The following is a 21512-nucleotide window of genomic DNA, read 5'->3' on the forward strand; positions in this document are numbered from 1 at the left end:
CTTTTTAAATACAAACCATTGATTCATTTTATCTTGACATCTGTTTCCCTCTTATTGACTTGTTACTGAAACGATGATGAATGTTATGTTCAATAACATTATATATATATATAATATATATATATATATATATATATATATATATATATATATATATATATATATATATATATATATAAAATAGTATACTTTGCATATCTAGTTTATAACAAATTGTTGCGGTCATATTATTTTTTTCACAATAACAAATACTAATTTATTAAGTATTGTTATTTGTTAGCATGTTTAATACCAAATAGTCAATGCACAGCAAAGATAAAACCCACAACCAATAGCATCAACGACCTGTTTGTCCAGTTTTTCTTTTCTTAGTTTCCCTTCTTTAGTTGCATGACTGCTGTTCCCGTCAAAGAACACTGGGCCAAAATCCCTCTGGGAACCAGAACAGTTAGCAAGTCTGACACAAGTTTAGTAGGGGTCTTGTGGCTACATCCTTGCAATTTTGCTTTTTATTATTTTAAAATTACGGTCCACTTTCAACATATTAAATTACCTTTATATATATATAATATATATATATATATATATATATATCTATATATATATATATAGTTACATGGTGATGTACCACTACCACTTTACAGATGCACAAATTATTTTATTTTTACTGTTGGAAAACTAAAAACTGTTCCGATCCATAAACAAAAGTAATCTGTTCTATCATGGTTAAAGTGTAATACAGCGTATTACATACAGTACAGCGGGGTGTAAAACTAATTTCTAAGAGGACAAAGTGTATCCTGGCTTTCACTGGACCTGAGATCTCAATTTCTGCATTGATCTAATTATTTTATGATTTAAACACATTGAGCGTCCAGCTGAAACATTTTAAAATGGTGGCAGGTACTCAGTGGCGAAAAAAGTACTTTATGGAAAGCTCTCCCGCTGTATTGTGCGCATTCGTTTTTTTTTTTTTTTTTTTTTGTGTGTGTGAATGACAGGTCACTGTGAGAGGTAACAGCTGGACGTTTTAGTTAACAGTGTTTAGAAATTAGAATTTAAGAGTTATGTTTTTGTGCACGTTGTACTGGGTTTTAATAAGAGACATGTACTTCGTTATTGTTTGATGACCAACAAAAAAAAATATTTCTAAAATTTTCAATTTACCAAGGTACCTAATTTAATGGTTTGATAAAAACGTCTGTTCTTGCAAATTATTTTATTTACTAAAGTTAAAGTGTTTCAATTTTATTTTCACTGAGTGTATATGTGATTTACATATTTCACAATATTTTTTCAAATGAATAAAGAATGTTGCAGGTTTAAACATATAAAATGTTGTTCATTTTAAATTTTCCCAAGGAGTATTAATAGTGGGTCACAGTGCCTAATGCAGCTGAACAAGTGGGCCTCAGGTAAAATAAAAATAAAAAATAACGTTAAGTTTGGGAACCTCTGGTATAGAAGATGGAGCCAGCACAAAAACATTTCTATTTTTGTTAGTTTTTTTCGTTAATTTTTAATTGTTTACATGTTTGGTGTTTTTAATAACACTTTGTAGGTATGTGTTTATAAATGTATTGTAATTATATTTTTATTGACATTTTATATTATTCAGATTATATATTTCATTGTTAAAGATGTATACAAGAAAACCAAACAACAAAATGAAGTGGTATTAAAAATTAAGATATGTAATAAAGCACATAAAGCCATACATATAAAGAACTTACTCTGACTCAGATTGACGTATTAAATGGCTGAAAAAAAGGAAAACAGTACTAATTCAGTTCGTAGCAGGTTTAAAGTGTTTTTCAGGTTTTGTTAATAACTTATATATAAAGAAAACAGGATTACAGTACATATTTTAATATAATTACTGTAGAACAAGTTCCATCCGGGTATTTTAGCAAAATAGTTAAACTGGCCTAATACCTATACCCGTTGCTTGCAAAAATATACAGCTTACAGAGGGAACGTGTTTCTGTGCAGCACCCACCGGAAGCAGACGGTATTGATATAGCGGAACTCCTGCCTATGTTCCGGTCTCTATCGTGTCAGCCTTTGGAGGAAGATGGTGAGTTTGAAAAAGCACCGTACTTTTGGATCTTAAAACATCTACATGTTAACATGGTTTATGGCACCAAATATGTTCCCCAATTGTATAATAAAACATAAGAATGTGATATTCCATGTTATTCCAGAGGATGGTTTGATGTTTTAATATTTTTTAAAGGTTTGAAGTGTACGTGGGTTTGCTGTGTCCCCCAACTGGTTGTGTATAAGCACCGAATAATAGTTTCACCGTAGATTCAGTAGCGCTTTTTTTTCTTTCAATTTTTCTTTTCGATTCAGAGTAAACATAAGTTATCTCTTTTATCGAATTCAACCTATTTTAATTATTAAGTAACTCGGTCGATTAGGCCTGTTTTGGCAAATGCACACTCTGCCATTTCTTAGGGGAGAGTTCATTGTCATTGTCATTCCTTACATAAAATTGATCTCTCAGATACTTGGTACAACTAGTTATTTTAAGTCTGCAATGGGGATAAACATGCGTAATACACATTCTGTTCAGCTCGTACCAAGGGGTGTTAGTGTTTGGTGCGGTATGTAATGCAATGTTATATAAACCAGTGATAGTTTAAAGTCTTGTGTAGAAAATTCTCATGTTGTGGCATGTGTGTCTAGTGCAAATATAGTATAGGGGGCAAGTGAAGTCCGTGCTTAATGTGTCATTTTATAAAAGTCTTATCAGTGATGTTTAAAAATAAATGTCTGAACATATGAGATCAAGTGATTCCAAATTGTTGCTGAGATAAGACTTTTCCATAGCCATTGCAGTGTATTTTTGTTGATACTCTGCATGCAAAACTCAATATTTACATTGTTTTCATTCATCATACAGACGAAGGGAACATCGTCATTCGGTAAGCGTCGCAACAAGACGCACGCACTGTGTCGCAGGTGTGGCTCCAAGGCTTACCATCTCCAAAAATCAACCTGCGGAAAATGTGGTTACCCCGCTAAGCGCAAGAGAAAGTGTAAGTATTTGCTTAGGAATGAATGTGCCTAAACAGCATGTACAGTAAACGTATTGCATGATGGTTTGCCTTGTACGAAAACGTTGGGCTAACCAGCTTGTGATTAGACCTGGTTGCTTGTCATGTATTTGTATTTTGCATCTGCACAGTCGGGTCTGAATCTTTTTGGTTAGCCCATCAAATATCAAAAATATATATTGTAATAAGCCAGTGACAAATTATGTTAATGTAATTGTTGCTATAGAGCCTGGGATTTTGGACTGGTACTATAATGACCATTCAGATGTTCTCTGTAAACAAGATTTATTTGTTTCTACTAAATGGAATATAACATGTAATTTCTAGCTTTTCTTATGCAGATACAACACTTTAAAACATGCCAACATGTGTGCATTGCAGTTTGGGTGTTCTTGCAAATTGAACTTTTGGGGGTGGGGGGCAGGGTAAAAACCAATATGAAGTGATGAGATGTGCTCTTTAATTACTGGGATATTGTACAAGACTCCAGTTGTCTTATTCAGTATATGCAAAGTTTTGTTGATTTTAGGAATAGCTGTTTTTTGTTTCTATACTACATGCAAGCATCCAAATGAGTTTTACACTAGTTTATAAGATGCTGGATTGCCTAGTAGTTTTTCCCTGCTGTGTGTCTTGTGGTTCAAAGATTCTTAAACAATTTCTTTTTTTCTGTTGACAGACAACTGGAGTGCCAAGGCCAAGAGACGTAACACCACTGGAACAGGACGTATGAGGCACCTGAAAGTCGTGTACCGCAGATTCAGGTGAGTTTTAGTTCATTTTTGTATTCTAGCAGTTAAGGAAGTGTGGCCTGCAAGGATGCCCAGGGTGTTTCATTGTTGTAAGACGCTACATTGAATAGCTTTTAATAGATGATGCGTACATTCTAAAAATATTACTTTTGAAAACTGGTATATTTCTGACTAACAGTAAAGTATTAGTTAGGTTTTTCGTCTGCCTAAAGTGTGTGAGCATGGGGCGAAGTTATTTACTGCTATCAGTAGTTCTTTGCCAAGGTCAAAAATAAAGGACCTCTTAACCTATGCAAACACTATTCTCTTAAACTGTAAGATTATATGTTTGAGGCCAGACTGGTTTACCCCTTCAAAATAGTTACATGTACGCCCGCCCCCATGTTGTGTTCCTCATGTGTGCTTTGTGAACATCCAATTGAATTGAACTTAGATTTTTGTAAGTTGGTTACCAAAAGCAATGTGTCATGAGTCTTGTCCCTGTCCTGTTGGGACAGGATCTTGCTTTTTGCTTGTCTGTGTGATAACTGAAAGCGATATTGCATCAGTACTGGAAACTAAACTGGCACTCTAGAATATTGGTTTGGCCATTCAGCTTATCAGTGATGTCTCAAAATAAATGTCTGAACAAATGATATCACAGTGATTTTTCTATATATCTTTACTGAGATAAGCTGTAAATGCCACAAGCAAATGTTTGGATCTTTATAGACTAGTGTTCTAATAGCCAATTTATTTTGCAGGAACGGATTCCGTGAAGGAACAGCCCCCAAGCCCAAGAGAGCTGCTGTTGCAGCGTCAAGCTCCTCTTAAAGATTTTGGTTAAATAAAATGTCCTGTTAAAAAAACAAACATTGCTTGTATTCTCTTTATTGCCACTAGCATCACCATTGAGACCACAGGGACAAACTAAGATAATGACGTGATTCAGAGCAACTGGCATCATTAATGGCATCTGTTTGAATATTAAACTGTTTGTTAAACTGCTTTAAATGTGATACGTATAGATTATTTTTTTCTAACTAATAACTGCAATCTCAAACATCTGTGAGGCATTTCAGAGTAACTACACTGGTTAATTATTTAACTATGTAAAGAGAGCAATTTTAAGCTGATATCAATCTCCACAGGCCAGATTGGTTGCCTATGAGTAAGCATTCTAGCAGTGTTTTTTTTTTTTTTTTTTTTTTTTTATCCAGTGGGTTTTAAGATAAAAACAGCAGTTCTTAGCCTGTAAGACTTAGTGTTTAACAGAGATTGCTCTGTATGTTCACCATACTGCAATAAAAAAAAAAAAAAAAAAAAAACTGTCAGGTTGAAAACTAACATTGAAAAAAGTTTTTACAAGTTAAGAACTAAGAAATAGTAACTAATAATGTGGTGGCACGTCAGTCTGGTGAATATAGTATCGTATTCAGTTCTATGTTGCAGGCTGATATCTGCTCCCAAGAAGGGACCATTGCTGCTTATGTAGGGCTTACCATATTGCATCAGTCATGGGGTACGGAAGCATGTGAAACACAGTACTTGTATAATGCTTTTAAGACAATAGTATAGCACAATGTGAAATGAGTTGCTGTTTATTGGATTCGGCTTTGTAGAAAGTACACTTTTTTTTTTTTATTATACAGGGCAATTAGAATTAAGTTTTATATCTCTGATGTGGTACATTTGACTTTCTAATCATGCTGTATTAGATAATGTGCCTAACTTCCCCTCGCCTCCTATACCTGGGTAGAGATCTTGGTAAACTGACAAGCTCGCTATATATATCACTTATTGGTTCTACAAGGTGGTTCTTCCTCTGTATACCAAATATTGGTGGTTGTGAAACAGAAGGATTATGTGACATGTGAATTGAATCTATGCAATCTGAAGTTGAATTGCTCTGAAGGACCAGTGTAGTGCACCTCTGTAATAAGGCTAGGCTGCCTTAAAAGGACATGAGCTAAACTATTGACTGCTGTCCTACAGTGGTTGCCTGAAAACTTGTGTTGTATTTAAGACGCAGCCCAAACCTCCCACCCTCAATTTGAGGGAAACATTAAACCTCAAATAAAGATGCATTACAAAGATACAACCTTAATTATGCATTAGAAAACAACGATGGGAGGTAGTTTGCGGCTGCCTGCTGTCACAGGACATTACAGTTATGCGCTGCTCATTTCCAGGCATGATTACTTGCCTGTTTTTCTCCTTTTTGGTGAACTGTGGTATTGCTAGGCATGTTGAAAAATATGGGGGTCTGATCAGCATTTCAGATCTGTCCAAGCTGGTTCTGTTTGGTAGAACAGTGACAAATAATGAAAAGCTGAAAATATAAAAGCTTTTCAAATTCCTCAGGAAGCTAATGACGCTCCTTTGAAAATGTCTGCCTGTATGTCATGGATGATTTGAGATCGGGCACTGACGTTTTTGTTTGTCTTTTCTCAGTGATTTTAATACATGCAGCACTGTACTCAAATTTAAGACGCAGGCCATTTTTAAGAAGAAAAAATTGGTTTCAAAAGTGTGTCTTAAATTCAAAGTAATACGGTATTATCTTATTATCTTTTAAACTTACAGTGCCGCTTAAGCCCAAACCAAATGTTTAAACATGAGAAGCTTTTTTTTTTTCATTGTCAGGAAGTCTAATTGGGCAATTTGGTGTGGAATGATTTACTGTATCTTTGAACTTATTTAACTCCCACAGTTGAATGCTGACATTACCTACTGTCCAAGATACTGGAACTGTTTTTTTTTTTTTTCTGGACTAATACAATGATTTTTAGATAGTTTTTCTATAAGAAAAGTGATAAATTAGCTAAACAGCAAGATGTTCTTAAAAAATCAGTGCATATTGCAAAAAAAAAAAAAAAAAAAAAAAAAAAAAAAAACCTGCACAACTGACTGTTGTCTGTATATTTGCAATACACGAATTCATTATGTTGCAACACAATTTTAAATTGATATTGTATTGTGGAGGTAAAGGAAGCAATCCGGGCAAGTATTCTGGTCTCAAATGTACGGGTTACTTTACAAGAACGAGCAGTTCAATAAAAAATAAATGCAATACCCCCCTTCCGTTCGTCTGCCTTGTTACAATGTGTTAACAATGTGTCCTTCAGCTCAGACAGACAGGGTTCTGTGCTTGGCTAAAGCTTATTTCAGATCAGTCCAAAGCATTTCTATTGGATTGAGATCTGATGATTGCTAAGGCCATTTCAGAACTTTGTTTTTTTCAAGAACGTCAGCGTTGACTTAGCCATATGCTTTCCTTCACAGTAACATGTTATGCAGAAGTAAATTACATTTTTGAGTTTCTGGATCAGGGATAGTGTAGGCATGCCGCTTTCAGTCTCACTTCCTCGCTGCCTTCTCTTCTGCCGTTACTTCTTGCCATTCCTGTGCCAAGCAGAGCACAGCATTCAAAATCTGGGGTCGCTGCTGCCACAGGTGGCGCCTCAGCTCTCTGGTCCTGAGTGATTCGATTAACTGTAGACTTGCCTGCTACTCTTGCTTGGCAGGAGAGGACCTCACGTAGGCTATGCGACTCTCCCATTTCAGATCCGAAGCAAGGTTGGCCAGGCTCTCCCTTGGTTGTCACAGTAGGCTCCGCAGCATCTGCTTCAGCCTGTCAGATCATCAAGGCCCACAAAGAGGTGTGCATGGGCTTCACTTTGCGCCGTGTAGCTCCCCAGGCTCCCTGGGGGAAGGTTCAGCAAACAATAAATTAACTTACAGGAGAAATGCTCTGGTCTCTTCCAGCCCCCCTAAACCCCAAGGAGAGGTCTTACTTTCTTGTATGGGATGGCACATTGTTTATACCAGTGTAGTGATGTTGTCCAACGAAGTTGACAGTTTGTGAAACAGTAAAGTGAAGTACAGTATCAGTATAACCTTTGAAACACATTTCGTATACATTGCACAGCTTGGTTCCAGATGGAGAAAAGTAAATTCTGCCCAGCACAATAAAGACTAGAACGATTTATTTAACAAGCAATTTGACATATTATATCTAAGTCAACAAGCTGTTGTCACGATGGGTACTGTTCCAATACAGTACACTTTTCAGGTAACGATAGGGCGCACCAAAAGTAGAACACCGTTTTGAATGTTCTCAACTCTGAGTAGATCACAGTGAAATGGGTAAGAATTGTAATAATAATAATAATAATAATAATAATAATAATAATAATAATAAAATAAGCAAAAAAAAATCGAATCTTTTGTTTTATAGGATGTTACTATGAACCTTTGGGTCACGTGGAGGGAACGACACTGATGTTTATTCGTTCATTCAAATACGGTATTTATTCTCACATGGCTTCCGGATGTCTCCAGCGCCGGCTTCCTGTTTATATAACGTCACTTCCGTCTGCCCGCTTAGTTGCAGGTAGTGCTCCTGCGGGAAGATGGCGACGGATAAACAGAAACATGAAGGCAGGGTAAAGATTGGACACTACATACTCGGGGACACCCTTGGGGTCGGCACTTTTGGAAAAGTTAAAGGTAAATGAGGTACAATGTTGGCATAAGAGCTAGGCTTGTTTGTATTGCTGTGGTAACAGTACTGCACTGCAGTGGTTCCTTTGCTGTGTGCACGAACATTACGTTGCTGGCACAATGCTTATTAAAACAAAATTATTTGCGCATGTTTAAACGTGTACTGCTTGATTTGGTTTTGTATTTTATGGCAAGACGTTTGGACTTGAGTGGTTGCTGTCTAATTTGGTTGTGCAGTTGTTGCTCTAAGCTACAGACTTTAAACTCCGTTACTATCTGTATTGCATAAACCAGGCAGAGGTTTACAAAACCATTAATGTATTGGCTCAAGAGTTGTATTGTTAAGATGTGTGCGTCGCAACGATTACCATTATTTTAGATACTAGGGGAAACATGAAACCAGTTGTCATAAATGATCGTTAATACGTTGTGTTGTAAAGATTTACTGAATTGCAAGCATGATTTGAAACCTGGAAAACTTTTTAATTAATATGTATTGCCACCCTTTAGGTGTTAGAAGCGATTTTCATCTTCGGTGTGGCCATTTCGAAATGTTAAGGCATTTGCAAGGTGTGCTTGGGCTGATTGTGCAAGTGACTGTGTGTGTAGTGCTGCTATGCATTTGTCGTGGGCTGTGACAACAGGAAGTTTTGTGGATAAACAACAATTTGAAGAATAACTATACGAAAAAAAGGTACAACCCCCGTCACTTCAGTTATGTTTGGTAAAATGCTCAGTTCTGATAAATAACGAGAGTAGTAAAGTTTTGACTTTTTCAGACATTGGATAGAAGGTGTGGTATAGTTTCGACCGCCATAAAATAAACATTCTTTTGTTGCCATTTTAATTGCAGGACATGTACAAGTTACAGTGGGCGCTTCCATAACAACTGTGGGATGATTACTTTTTTATGTATTTTTTTTTTTCTGATACTTTGTCTTCATGATTTAGAATAACTACATTTTGAAATATCACTGTACATTATCATTAAGCTCCATTATTTCCTATGGCAAACGGCCAAGCCATCCCTTGGCAACATTTAGATTTCTGTATCCCAGCCAGACAACTCGAGGAGGGGAGGGGGGGAAATACAAAATATGTGAATTAGTTTGAATGTCATTCTCCTGTAAAATACAATTTCAAAATATATCCAAACTGATATTAGAGTTTAGCCTAGCTTTTCATAATGTTTAAGAATAGTGATTTATTGACTTGGGATTGGTTTCCTATTGTATATCATTCTGTAACTGTATGATGTGGACAGGCACTTTATTAAATAGTGCTTGGTCATTTTGCATGCTCCAGTTGTCTACTGCCAGTGCCTAACATTTGCTGCTAGTCAGCTGAAATGTTTGATTGCTTTCCTCTGAATCATTAAATTCTAAAGTTTCCTAGGCTACCCAGGGTGTCATAGCTACTGCTGCATCCCATTTGGTTTCAACTTATAACTGTCCTTGCCTTTGAACATAGCTTACCAGTGGGCAAGCTAATGCCAGGGCTAACAAAAATAGTTATTTCTGTGCTGTGATTGATTACTTAAATTGCTATAGTGTATGGGTCACAAACTCATAAGCTATTTTATTTTAAGTGTTCCCTTTTGCATGCATAAATAGCAATCTACTAACAATAACAGTGTGTGTGTGTATATATATATATATACACACACACACACACACACACATACACATACATACATACATACAGCTCTGGAAAAAATTAAGAGACCACTGCAAAATTATCAGTTTCTCTGGTTTTACTATTTATAGGTATGTGTTTGGGTAAAATGAACATTTTTGTTTTATTCTATAAACTACTGACAACATTTCTCCCACATTCCTTATAAAAATATTGTCATTTAGAGCATTTATTTGCAGAAAATGACAACTGGTCAAAATAACAAAAAAGATGCAGGGTTGTCAGACCTCAAATAATGCAAAGAAAATAAGTTCATATTCATTTTTAAACAACACAATATTAATGTTTTAACTTAGGAAGAGTTCAGAAATCAATATTTGGTGGAATAACCCTGATTTTCAAGCACAGCTTTCATGCGTCTTGGCATGCTCTCCACCAGTCTTTCACATTGATGTTGGGTGACTTTATGCCACTCCTGGCACAAAAATTCAAGCAGCTTGGCTTTGTTTGATGGCTTGTGACCATCCATCTTCCTCTTGCTCACATTCCAGAGGTTTTCAATGGGGTTCAGGTCTGGAGATTGGGCTGGCCATGACAGGGTCTTGATCTGGTGGTCCTTCATCCACACCTTGACTGACCTGGCTGTGTGGCATGGAGCATTGTCCTGCTGGAAAAACCAATCCTCAGAGTTGGGGAACATTGTCAGAGCAGAAGGAAGTTTTCTTCCAGGACAACCTTGTACTTGGCTTGATTCATGCGTCCTTCACAAAGACAAATCTGCCTGAATCCAGCCTTGCTGAAGCACCCCAAGATGAGTCCAATTTTCAGCTTTGCCCAACACCTGGTTGTCTAATGGTTAAACGGAGACCTGGAGAGGCCTACAAGCCACAGTGTCTCGCACCCACTGTGAAATGTGGTGGAGGATCGGTGATGATTTGGGGGTGCTTCAGCAAGGCTGGAATTGGGCAGCTTTGGCATGTACATTGTAATTACAATTAATTACAAATTACACAATTACAATTATGATTATTATAGTGATTATAGAGAGTATGTTGTTGCTGCAGCCTAGTACGTATGTGATTTACTGTGTAATTTATTGTACCTTGCCCACAGTATTAGATTCATCATACAATGGTCCAGCAAAATCGCCTACACTAGAACAAAGTTTCCGCTGTTTTTTCCAGTAATTGGAAAGGGTCAAGTTGCCTTTAGATCCTTTACAAGAATGGTGAAGAAATTGAAAAATAATATGGGAAGTTATCAGCCTTTGTTAATGTGCATGTAGTGAGGCCACAATATTTAATTGGTTTTATAATCAGTAAGTCACTACACTATTGTGACATGTTAGGAACAGGTGATACACACAGTTGTGCTTAATTTAACCTGGGGTCCATTTGGACTCCTTGGTGCTTTAGTATCAGTTATTATGTGGATCTAGTGACTTGACTTTTGCTTCCTTGTAGGTAGCTGTCAGGCACCCATCATGTTACACTATGCAAAGGATAATTATAGTCCAGGTATGCTGGTTGAATTTCCCAATTTGTTTCAGGTTTGGCATCCATATGTACACCAGGCGTAGTGTATCAGCAGGCCTGACCTTCTCGTGCACCGTAATAGCTAGCTTCCTTAAGACTTGTTTGAAAACACAGAATTGGTGCTTTCCAATGATGTATGCCCTGAACAGACGTTCCTAAGCGAAACTACAGCAAACAGTAACTAAGGCTTGAGTCATGTGACATGAGTCGGCGCCTAAGTCGTTTGTTGCCTATTACTCGGTCGCTTCTACAGATATCGCTTGGGTTTCAGTGTCATCTAAAAGTGCAGGCTTTGTGCTTTCCTGTGTCAGGCATGCCTGTACGCTTACTTTCTACCACCCCTTCATTCACTGCTCCAGTGCTGCGACGTGCAGCATATCGGTAGGGAACTTGAACTCAAAAACGCAAAGAGCTAGGAACACAGTCAATATACCAAATGAAAGAGGCGGCTTGGGGCTTTCCAATAATATCTCATGACATGTTCCTAGAATAAACTACAGCATCCAGAATACAGCGGTGCCTTCACTTGCTAGGAGATGGCTGTGCACATTGGGCGTCTTATCCATTTTGCATAGCATAAACATTCATTAATTTACTCCAGTTGTTATATATGTTTTATTAATGGGGTCCGGTTGAACCCCAGGTTACCAGGAAAGTCAGTTTTCCAACATGTCCTTATGAGGGTTGATTGCCTAGTTTTTGGAGCGTAGGCACTAAGACCCTTGTGAATTCTGAGACCTACAATGTGAATCCCTGCCAGCAGCTAAACTTTAAAATTGTACAATAAATCAATGGTTCTATAGTAGACCACTTATTACAAATTCAGTGTCAAATTCTCTTTGGTTGATTAATAGTGCTAAGATGTACGGTAATGAAGGACAAATAAGGGGCCTAGTTTAATCTAAGTTGTTACGTTTTACACCAGATGGTGTAGTGGTTTATGAAATCCACTGGAAAGGTACTTTTACATCCAACTATTAAACAGTAGTGAGTATATACAGTACTGAAAAGCGTTATAAAGTTGTTTCTTAAACCTTATGTCCAATCCGTTGTTTTGATTACCAAACTATTTTTCTCTTTCAGTTGGAAGACACGAGTTGACAAAGCACCAAGTTGCTGTGAAGATCTTGAACCGACAGAAAATCCGCAGCCTCGATGTAGTTGGAAAAATTCGCAGAGAGATTCAGAACCTCAAACTTTTTAGGCATCCACATATAATTAAACTGTGAGTTGTATTTAAATGTGAATGTTCATTAAACAAGTAACATTGATTGATATTGAGCATTGTACAGAAGCATTACTGTTTATCCATGTGGTATTGGATCGATATCGTTATTGGCTCAATGATGCAACGTTCTATTTACGGTGTTTTTATTTTTTACCCTGTCATTGTTTTCTTTCAAGGAAACTGCTTGATGCACAATAAATGGTGCAATATCAAACCCACTTTTTTATCCTAAGCAGCATCTTCGTTTGACACAGAGTACACAGCAGGGTGTTGTTGCCTGTCTAGTCATTCACAACAGTGAGTTTATTAAACCATGGCATTGTAAAACCTGTATGTTCTGATATACTTCCCACACAATCCTTTAGTAATGGTGCCTATTACAGGTAGAACAGAACTTCCAGACAGCTACAGCCTACTGTATAAAGATCAGCTCCCTATATTTTAAAGATCTTGTTTATGTAGGCACTGAAAATAACGGTTTGGTTTTAGAATTGAGAGCCTTGCATAAAGTAATGTAATAATTGTTCAAACAACAAATGGTATGAAAGTGGTTTTGTTCCTGCTCATGTTTTTGGTTGTGGATCGTATTCAAGGTTTGAAATGAATTAAATTAGGTGCACTGTGTCAGGTTGTATGTAGCTACCAATGTGTGTGTGTTTTTTTTTAAATTTATTAAATGTTCTAGGTATCAAGTGATCAGCACACCAACAGATATTTTCATGGTAATGGAATATGTTTCTGGTGGGGAGCTCTTTGACTACATATGCAAGAATGGAAAGGTGAGCAAAATATAATTTTTTTAGATACTCTAACTTGCAAGTGTTTAAAATACATTGTACATGCATTTAAAATGTGATTTGTTACATTAATTAATTGCTTTGTTTTCTGCTGGCAGCTGGATGAAAAGGAGAGCAGGCGTCTCTTCCAGCAGATCATCTCGGCTGTTGATTACTGCCACAGACACATGGTGGTGCACAGAGATCTCAAGCCAGAGAACGTGCTGCTCGATGCACAGATGAATGCAAAAATTGCAGATTTTGGTAAGGGGTTTTACAGGGCTATCAGATTAAGATTGCATCTGGAATTGAATACATGATGAAATATTGCTAAACATATTGCAAAAGATATTTAACTGATACAAAAGATGGTTCTCATACTCCTACAGAAAAAGCTATGTGAAATGTGAATTAAAAGCTTAATTGTGTTTAAGACCCTCTGATTTGAGACCCTCTGGGACACAGTGTAACATGGTCAATAAGTGACATTGATGTGTGTTACCCACTAGAGCTTGGGAGTGTGGATGTAAATTATAGTATAAAATCAATGTTAAAACTGTATTGGCTATCACTAAACGTGGGTTTGTTTTCAACTGACCTACCTAGTTAAAGTAATTTGAATATGGTACTTGTATGATCAGTATTGTTAAAATCCTGTTGGATATTTAAGAAGATGAATGAACAAGCCAATTATGCTAAATAGGTAACATGTTTTTGTATTGAAATGCCTAACTTTTCACACAGTGATCAGGTCTTCCAATTTAATGAAGAATTCTGCAGTCATTAGTCTATGTAGCTAACTAGTGTTCTCAATTATATTTTTTCCATCTGATCCCCTTTTTTCTCATCAGGTCTTTCAAACATGATGTCAGATGGGGAGTTTCTAAGAACCAGTTGTGGTTCTCCAAACTACGCTGCTCCAGAAGTTATTTCAGGAAGGTATGAAGGTTTTTCTTCTTGACTGGACTATTTTTTACTTAATGGTTTAAAACCGACCCCTGTCAATATCCTGACTAACTTTACAATGTGTTGGATATTTTGAAGTATATGTTATTATTTTTAGTGCCTTAGTGCATAATAACTAAAAGCTTGATTACCCTAGGTTTGATGGTTAGTCCTAGGTCATTATTAGTAACCAAGGTCTGCAGACCATACTGTAAAGTAGTGTGGGTGTACTGGAAATCACACAGCAAATAAAGTTTATGGTGGCAGGACTTATGAAATTGAATCGGTTTTTTGTATTGGGCATGGTAGGGTTTAAAATCCAACTTCTTTGGGGTGATTTGACGTAAATTATGAGTGTAAGTGTGAGTAAGATCCTCTCAAATGCCTCTTGTTTAATTGGGACATCCGCTTATTCAGGATGTTTATACAGCTCCCGAGAGGTCCCGATAATGGTGCAGACTCTACTTTGAACTTCCTGCTGTTAATATCTCAAAAAACACAGGGTCTTTTATAGCTGGTACACAGTTGTATCAATATGATGTAAGCTGCCATTTATAATTGATGGGGAGCTGTAAGTGTTTTAATGACCTTTTTCTTTCAGGTTATATGCTGGTCCAGAGGTGGATATCTGGAGCAGCGGGGTGATCTTGTATGCCTTGCTGTGCGGGACTCTCCCATTTGATGATGATCATGTGCCAACCTTGTTCAAGAAGATCTGTGATGGCACCTTTTACACCCCACAGTACCTGAACCCCTCTGTTACTGGCCTTTTGAAGCACATGCTTCAAGTGGACCCCATGAAGAGAGCTACCATAAAGGAAATCCGGTAGGGTCAAATCAAGTCTATTGTGATGGTTATGCATGTTGGGTAATTAGTTTGCTCTCCAGCTGAGGTTGATTTCAGGGCTGGCTTTCTGTTTGGAACCCAAATAAATTTCTGTATTTGTATTTAAAAAAAAAAAAAACAACAGACAAACATCCAGTTAGTTCTATACTTTCACTGTTTCGGGTAATAAAAATGATATATACTGCTGGTTATATTTAAAAAGCAAAAAACAAAACTGTGCCTAATTTTATTTTTCTTGCAGAGAGGATGAGTGGTTCAAACAGGAACTCCCTAAATACTTGTTTCCTGAGGATGCAGCCTACAGCAACACCATGATCGATGATGAAGCCCTCAAGGAAGTCTGCGAAAAGTGTGAGTGCACTGAGGAGGAGGTGCTTAGCCTCCTGTACAGCCGGAATCACCATGACCCTCTGGCCGTGGCCTATCACCTAATTATTGACAATCGGAGGATCATGAATGAAGCCAAGGACTTCTACCTGGCCAGCAGCCCACCAGAGTCCTTCATGGACGAGCACCAAATGGCGGCCTCCAAGCCACACCCAGAGCGAGTGCCATTCGTGGTAGCTGAAGCGACCCCAAGGCCTCGCCACACACTGGATGAACTAAACCCACAGAAGTCCAAGCACCAAGGAGTGCGGCGAGCCAAATGGCATCTTGGGATCAGAAGTCAAAGTCGACCCAATGACATCATGGCTGAAGTTTGCAGAGCAATGAAACAGCTGGACTATGAGTGGAAGGTGGGTTGAGATTTGTTCGATTCCCTAATTGTATGTTTATTGTGAAGGAGCCCTTTAAAAAGGATGGCTTCTGTATACCACCACAGCAGTGCATTGTCTAGGCAGTACTGTATTTTAACCCTTTGCTGCTAACTTGCTCTAATTTCGTAACTTTTGTTACAATGACAAAACATGATATATCTCAGCCGTCCAATCAACTGTATCTTGTTTTTGTTTTTTTCATTAGGCCATAGCCATGGCTAAGGTGAATATCGCCATGTAATTTGTTTAGGGCTGCGGTGGGTGTGGTTGTTTTTATTTGTGTTTAATTTTTGACTCCGCCGTTTTCTGACTTCAATGGGAAATTGTATTGACACTCGGGCGTATGAAGCGTCTATCTCCTGTTCTACAAGCCCAAAAGTCATCGGAAAGCTAAGAACTGGGACTACCTAGTCACTTTTTATTTTTTCATGTTCTTATTATTAAATTACTTCTGCAATGTTTTTCGCCCCGCTGTGTGTGTGTATGCGTGCAGCTGCATGGCACATCAGATGCCGACTAAGACAAAGTAATTACTGAAAAGACATCTAAGATATCCCTCTTATAAATGTTTTACTGTTATTTTTAATTGTACACGTTTTTTTTATTTCATGTCTTGTTTTGAAAATGTTTCTCTGGATGGAGGTGAAAGTAAATGACATCTGTCTGCTCTCTAGCTAGCTAACTTAGTATATTTGCCGTGTCAGTGTTTTATCATTATTTTGTTTATTATTGTTATTAGTGTACTTCGTTTCTGTGTGTGTAAACGATGGGTAAGTATTTAGCTGAAGTCATTACTTTTATTAGCTGTTTATTTTTTTTTTTTTGTTACCCTATACAGTATTCGCAAGTTTCTTCTTTAAAAAGAAAAAAAAGAAAGAAATAATAATAAACCTACTCAACATTTTTTGTGGCTTACAAATTGAGACCTCTACACAAACAATTTCACTTTAAATCATAAACAGGGTTATATTATATTTCTGTTTCTTCAGTTTCACCTTTAGTTCTACATCTGCCATTTTGGCTCTTATATGCACTTTTTTTTGCACAACAAAACTATGTAGCTCAGCAACTGTACAAGCAACTTCAGTTCTGATTTAAATATTTGAAATCCTTGTAAAATTGCACATCTAACAAATATGAATGTGTACATTTCTGAAATGTTGGTGTTATTGTTTATTATTATTATTATTATTATTATTATTATTATTATTATTATTATTAATAATAATAATAATAATAATAATAATAATACAGGCAGTCCTCGCACTTATGACACAATTGGTTCCTGAAAGTCACGTTGTAAGTCGAAGCACATTTTCCCATAGGAACAATGTTATAAATTAGGGTTACGTTCCTGACTGCTTCAGCCAGATAATATAGTTTTACAAACACCCGTTATATTGTTCTCATGCAAATATTTATTTAAATCTTTACACTCAGCCTGGTGATTACGCGTATATCACTCGGACACCTACCTGGCTTGTTTAAAAGTACAGACTCAGGGCTTTCCAATTACGTATTCAGCGTGTGTATGTGGTACTCCTAGCAGGAAATACAATGCTTGAAGTTAAGCCCCTCATCATGTGACAGAGTTCACAGCTTAGGTTTCGTTTTGAGTCTTGTAAAGGGCAAATAAATTCTAAAAAAGAAAAAAACGCTGGAGTAAGTCAGGGCGACCAATGCAGATACTGCAGTTCGGACACCGAGCATGCGCACATGATGCATGGCTCGAGTCTCGCCGTGTCGTAAATGCCGTATCAATATCGTAAAGTCAAAGCAGGGTAATAATGCAAGAGAGTCATAAGTGCCGTGCGTCGTAAGTCGAGGATCACCTGTATTTCATATTTACATTTTTTTTTTTTTTTTATTTGAACCTTTATGACAAAATCAACAAAGGTCTGCTCAATACCTTTCTGTTGATGTTGTGGTTTATGGTTTATTAAACTGCAGGCTCTAAAATAAAGTTGTTGGATACATGCGCAATTTATAGTCATTCCTAGTAGGTGGCATAGGGTTAAATATTGTAGACTGCGTTCACTGTGGCACGGGATACAGTGGATCAGGGACTATACACAAAAATAACTTGGTAAACTGGTCTTAGGTGAGTGGGGGTTCAGATTGAATGGGATGAAAGGACAGTAGTTTTATTGGTGTGCTGGTCTTGAGCGGCAGTTTTCAGTTACATTTAAATTTTTTTTAATTGAGGTGAAAATTGTTTTGGGAAGACTTGTTTTAAAATGTACACATGCTTCACAGTACTGTCGGCGCTGCTTTACGGAGATTCCTCGGGAGAAGTAAACATATCCTGAATAAAGCGGCTGTCCCAATTAAACAACAAGCTTTTGAGACAAGAGTCTTAGTCACACTTTTTTTGGTTTCTAAATGAAAAGAAAAATAATGAAATTGCATCACATCATGATTACATATTAAATACATTATTTAAAATAAGTCTTTTTTTTATTTTTTTATTCCTAAACTAAATGAATTGCAAGAATGAAATTACATCTTATCACAAGGCGAGGCACCTGCCAGGTTGACACGCCATCTTTCTTTGCAACAGCAGCCTGAGAGCACAGGAGACTCCAGCAGCTCCTTCAAGAGTTCAACGTGGTTTACGCAATTTATGCAAGTCGCAGTGTAATCACATACTCACTGCACTGTGCTATGTGAACCTGTCTTGCTCTGAAAAGCGATCTCCGGTCATCATTTGAAAATACTGCCCAGTTAAACGAAGTGACGTCCCAATTAAACAACATAAATAGCATTGGTAGGAACTGTCTCCCAGAGTTGTATCCCATTTAAGCAGAAATCCCTATTATCAGATCCTGGTTAGGCAGCACCGACTGTATATTAATGTATGCAGTCTTACTTCTGCCTCCAGAAGGCTTCTTTGTAATAACAGGCATAATATATTTTCAGTAACCAGTGCCATTTCCAGTGTGGGCAATGTTTTTTTTCAAACATGGCCAGCCTCGGACGTTCTTGTCCTGTGTCAGTGATTATGGTATAGTATTGTGCTGTGTTTTTTTGGGGGAAAAAAAACCCCCAAAAACGTAGCAATAGTATGTTAAGAAAAAAAAAAAAAACTGCCTGAGCATTGGATGCTGCAATTGAAAAAATGTTTATGTTCTGCACAGTGCCTATTAACTGTTTCTGGATTTTATTATTGAAAGAATTTTCTTGTCTTTGTTCTCTCACATGCCGCCACAACTTTTTTTTTTTTTTTTTTTTTTGGCCCAACCTTCGACAGTCACTGCAATAATGATAAAGCTTGATGTGTCGCTCTGTTCCCCTGTCAACTTCTAATCCTGCACACACCTCCCTGATACGTGATGACGTAGTTCCTTTGTGGCCAGATCTGGCCACATGAAGTACGATATAGCAAACCAGGCCAGAAAAAGCAGCCGTGGCCGACCACAGCTGATGTGGCCAGCATGGAAACACCCTTTTTAAAGGGCCAGCGGAAACAGTGTGTTGGTGACAACAGCTCAAAGATTGGTACCAGATAATTGGTCATCTACACTAATGGAGACAGTCGGAGTCAGAAAGATATATAACAATTATTTACATATCAAGGGTAGAAACAATACAAATCAGTATCTTTTTTTTTTTTTAATGCATATCTTCTGGTTCCATAGGTTGCAAACCCATATTATTTGCGTGTCCGGAGAAAGAACCCAGTGACAGGAATGTACACTAAAATGAGTCTGCAGCTCTACCAAGTTGACAGCAGAACTTATCTCCTAGACTTCCGGAGCATTGATGGTAAATATGGGGAAAATAAAATTAGGGAGGCATGAATAAGAGAATATATGTTGCATTAAATAATTATAAAAATTGTAACTTGGATAAAGAATATCTGTTATTTAATGAATATATTTAAACTTTTGCTCAGCAAGAACTAACCCTTGGGACGTCTTGTCTTGTTTACAAGGGGGTCCTTCAGAACAGCAGATGCCTGTAATGGTCACAACTTTGATACTAAACACATAGCCACAAGCTCTTGCACAGATTAGTACCATGTTCTAGAAATAGTTCCTGTTTTGCACGATTCTCTTACACCTGTGTTGTGTCTTTCACGGAAAGGTGTTTCTCTCTTTTTCTTAATTAGATGACATGTTCGAGGCTAAATCTGGAACAGCTACCCCTCACCGGTCGGGGTCAATTGGGAACAATCAGATGACCCTGAAGAATGGAGCTGGTGATGCCACGGTGAAAGGCGAAGATGGGTCTTTAACGTCCTCTTTGACATCGTCAGTTGACTCCGCAAGCGGCGAGACAACTCCAAGACCAGGGAGTCACACAATAGAGTTCTTTGAAATGTGTGCTAATCTTATTAAAATACTTGCACGGTAACTTTTTTGGCATTAGCCTACGAGTGTCTTTACAGCAATAAGCATGCACCAGATTCATGGCTTAATGCTTCCGCCGTGGATGTAGTTGTTGTTTTGTGGCACTGAAGCAGTTGGCCCCAGTAAAGCTGGGTCTAGCTTGGGATGGGAAGGTTATTTAACAATAAATGCTAAGCCACTTTATAGTAAATATAGATATTTTATATTCATATACCTATATCTTGCTGAGGAACTGAAGTGTTAAACTTCCAAAGAAGCTTGCCTTTTCTGCCTTATATTGGCAACAAGGTGAAATATTCACTTATCCAGTGACTTATTTAGATTTGTTTTTACATCCCTGGTTTTAAATTAGAAAATGCTATAAGCTACACACCACACATATATATAATATATATATATATATATATATAATAATATATATATATATATATATATATATATATACGTCGAATGTGTTCCAGTTGTATGTTTTGGATGACAATGCTGTAAAATGAACACTCTCCAGACAGTGTTGAAAGTCACAGTTTGATCTTTAGTTGGTATGCCATATTGTAACACTGCAGAAATGTCTTTATATAAAACATATTTGCCCATAGTTTTTATATATAATGCATACATAGTTTGAATCTGAATACATTCATCAGAGCTTTAAATGGGGATCCAAGATGCTTTTGAAAATATGGATTATAGTGTACATGGACTTTTTTTTTGCATTTTGTAATTTATATAGCTGGATATAACATTTTATCCTTGTACTGAAATGTTTGAAAAAATCATTCCAACCAAATAATATTGGATTCTTTTTTTTTTCCTTTTTAATTTTTATCCGACACAACTATTTTTGATAAAGATGTTTTCCTTTTTAAGGAACAGAAATGATAATTTTGTAGGCTAAACAAATAGTTAAGAGAACTGGTTTCATCACAGGCCATGACAGTTAACTTCTATTCCAAGTTGCTATATAATATCACTCATCACGCTTTTTATATGAATTATTAGCAGCACAGAAATGTGCTTGTCTGTAATTTGCCAGTCTTGTAGAATTTGAAAAGCCTGTCTAAATCAGTGGTGCCTAAGTATGGCTGTGTTTAAACCAATTTTGACCAACCCTGCTGAAAGTCTTAATCTAAAATAACT

General features: G+C 37.1%; 2 protein-coding genes and 2 non-coding genes across 4 annotated transcripts; all 4 read left to right on the forward strand.

Annotated features, from left to right (window-relative positions):
• Positions 1 to 1990: 1990 nt before the first annotated feature.
• Positions 1991 to 4666, forward strand: LOC121299534 (60S ribosomal protein L37-like). The gene is made up of 4 exons (XM_041227317.1): positions 1991 to 2077; positions 2909 to 3044; positions 3742 to 3826; positions 4558 to 4666. Exons 1-4 carry the CDS (start codon positions 2075 to 2077, stop codon positions 4625 to 4627), a joined length of 294 nt encoding a protein of 97 aa, XP_041083251.1. The 5' UTR covers positions 1991 to 2074; the 3' UTR covers positions 4628 to 4666.
• Positions 2749 to 2825, forward strand: LOC121307350. Its single transcript, XR_005948316.1, has one exon. It is a non-coding gene; the product is annotated as a small nucleolar RNA SNORD72 (small nucleolar RNA).
• Positions 4408 to 4490, forward strand: LOC121307354. The gene has a single exon (XR_005948317.1). It is a non-coding gene; the product is annotated as a small nucleolar RNA SNORD72 (small nucleolar RNA).
• A 3504-nt stretch (positions 4667 to 8170) lies between the features above and the next one.
• Positions 8171 to 20734, forward strand: LOC121299544 (5'-AMP-activated protein kinase catalytic subunit alpha-1-like). The gene is made up of 9 exons (XM_041227328.1): positions 8171 to 8305; positions 12553 to 12694; positions 13383 to 13476; positions 13593 to 13737; positions 14325 to 14412; positions 15020 to 15244; positions 15507 to 16002; positions 19662 to 19788; positions 20135 to 20734. The coding sequence occupies exons 1-9, from the start codon at positions 8209 to 8211 to the stop codon at positions 20377 to 20379; spliced, it is 1659 nt and encodes a 552-aa protein (XP_041083262.1). The 5' UTR covers positions 8171 to 8208; the 3' UTR covers positions 20380 to 20734.
• Positions 20735 to 21512: the final 778 nt, after the last annotated feature.

Source organism: Polyodon spathula, chromosome 2 (genome assembly GCF_017654505.1).
Source record: "Polyodon spathula isolate WHYD16114869_AA chromosome 2, ASM1765450v1, whole genome shotgun sequence".
Taxonomy (NCBI): domain Eukaryota; kingdom Metazoa; phylum Chordata; class Actinopteri; order Acipenseriformes; family Polyodontidae; genus Polyodon; species Polyodon spathula.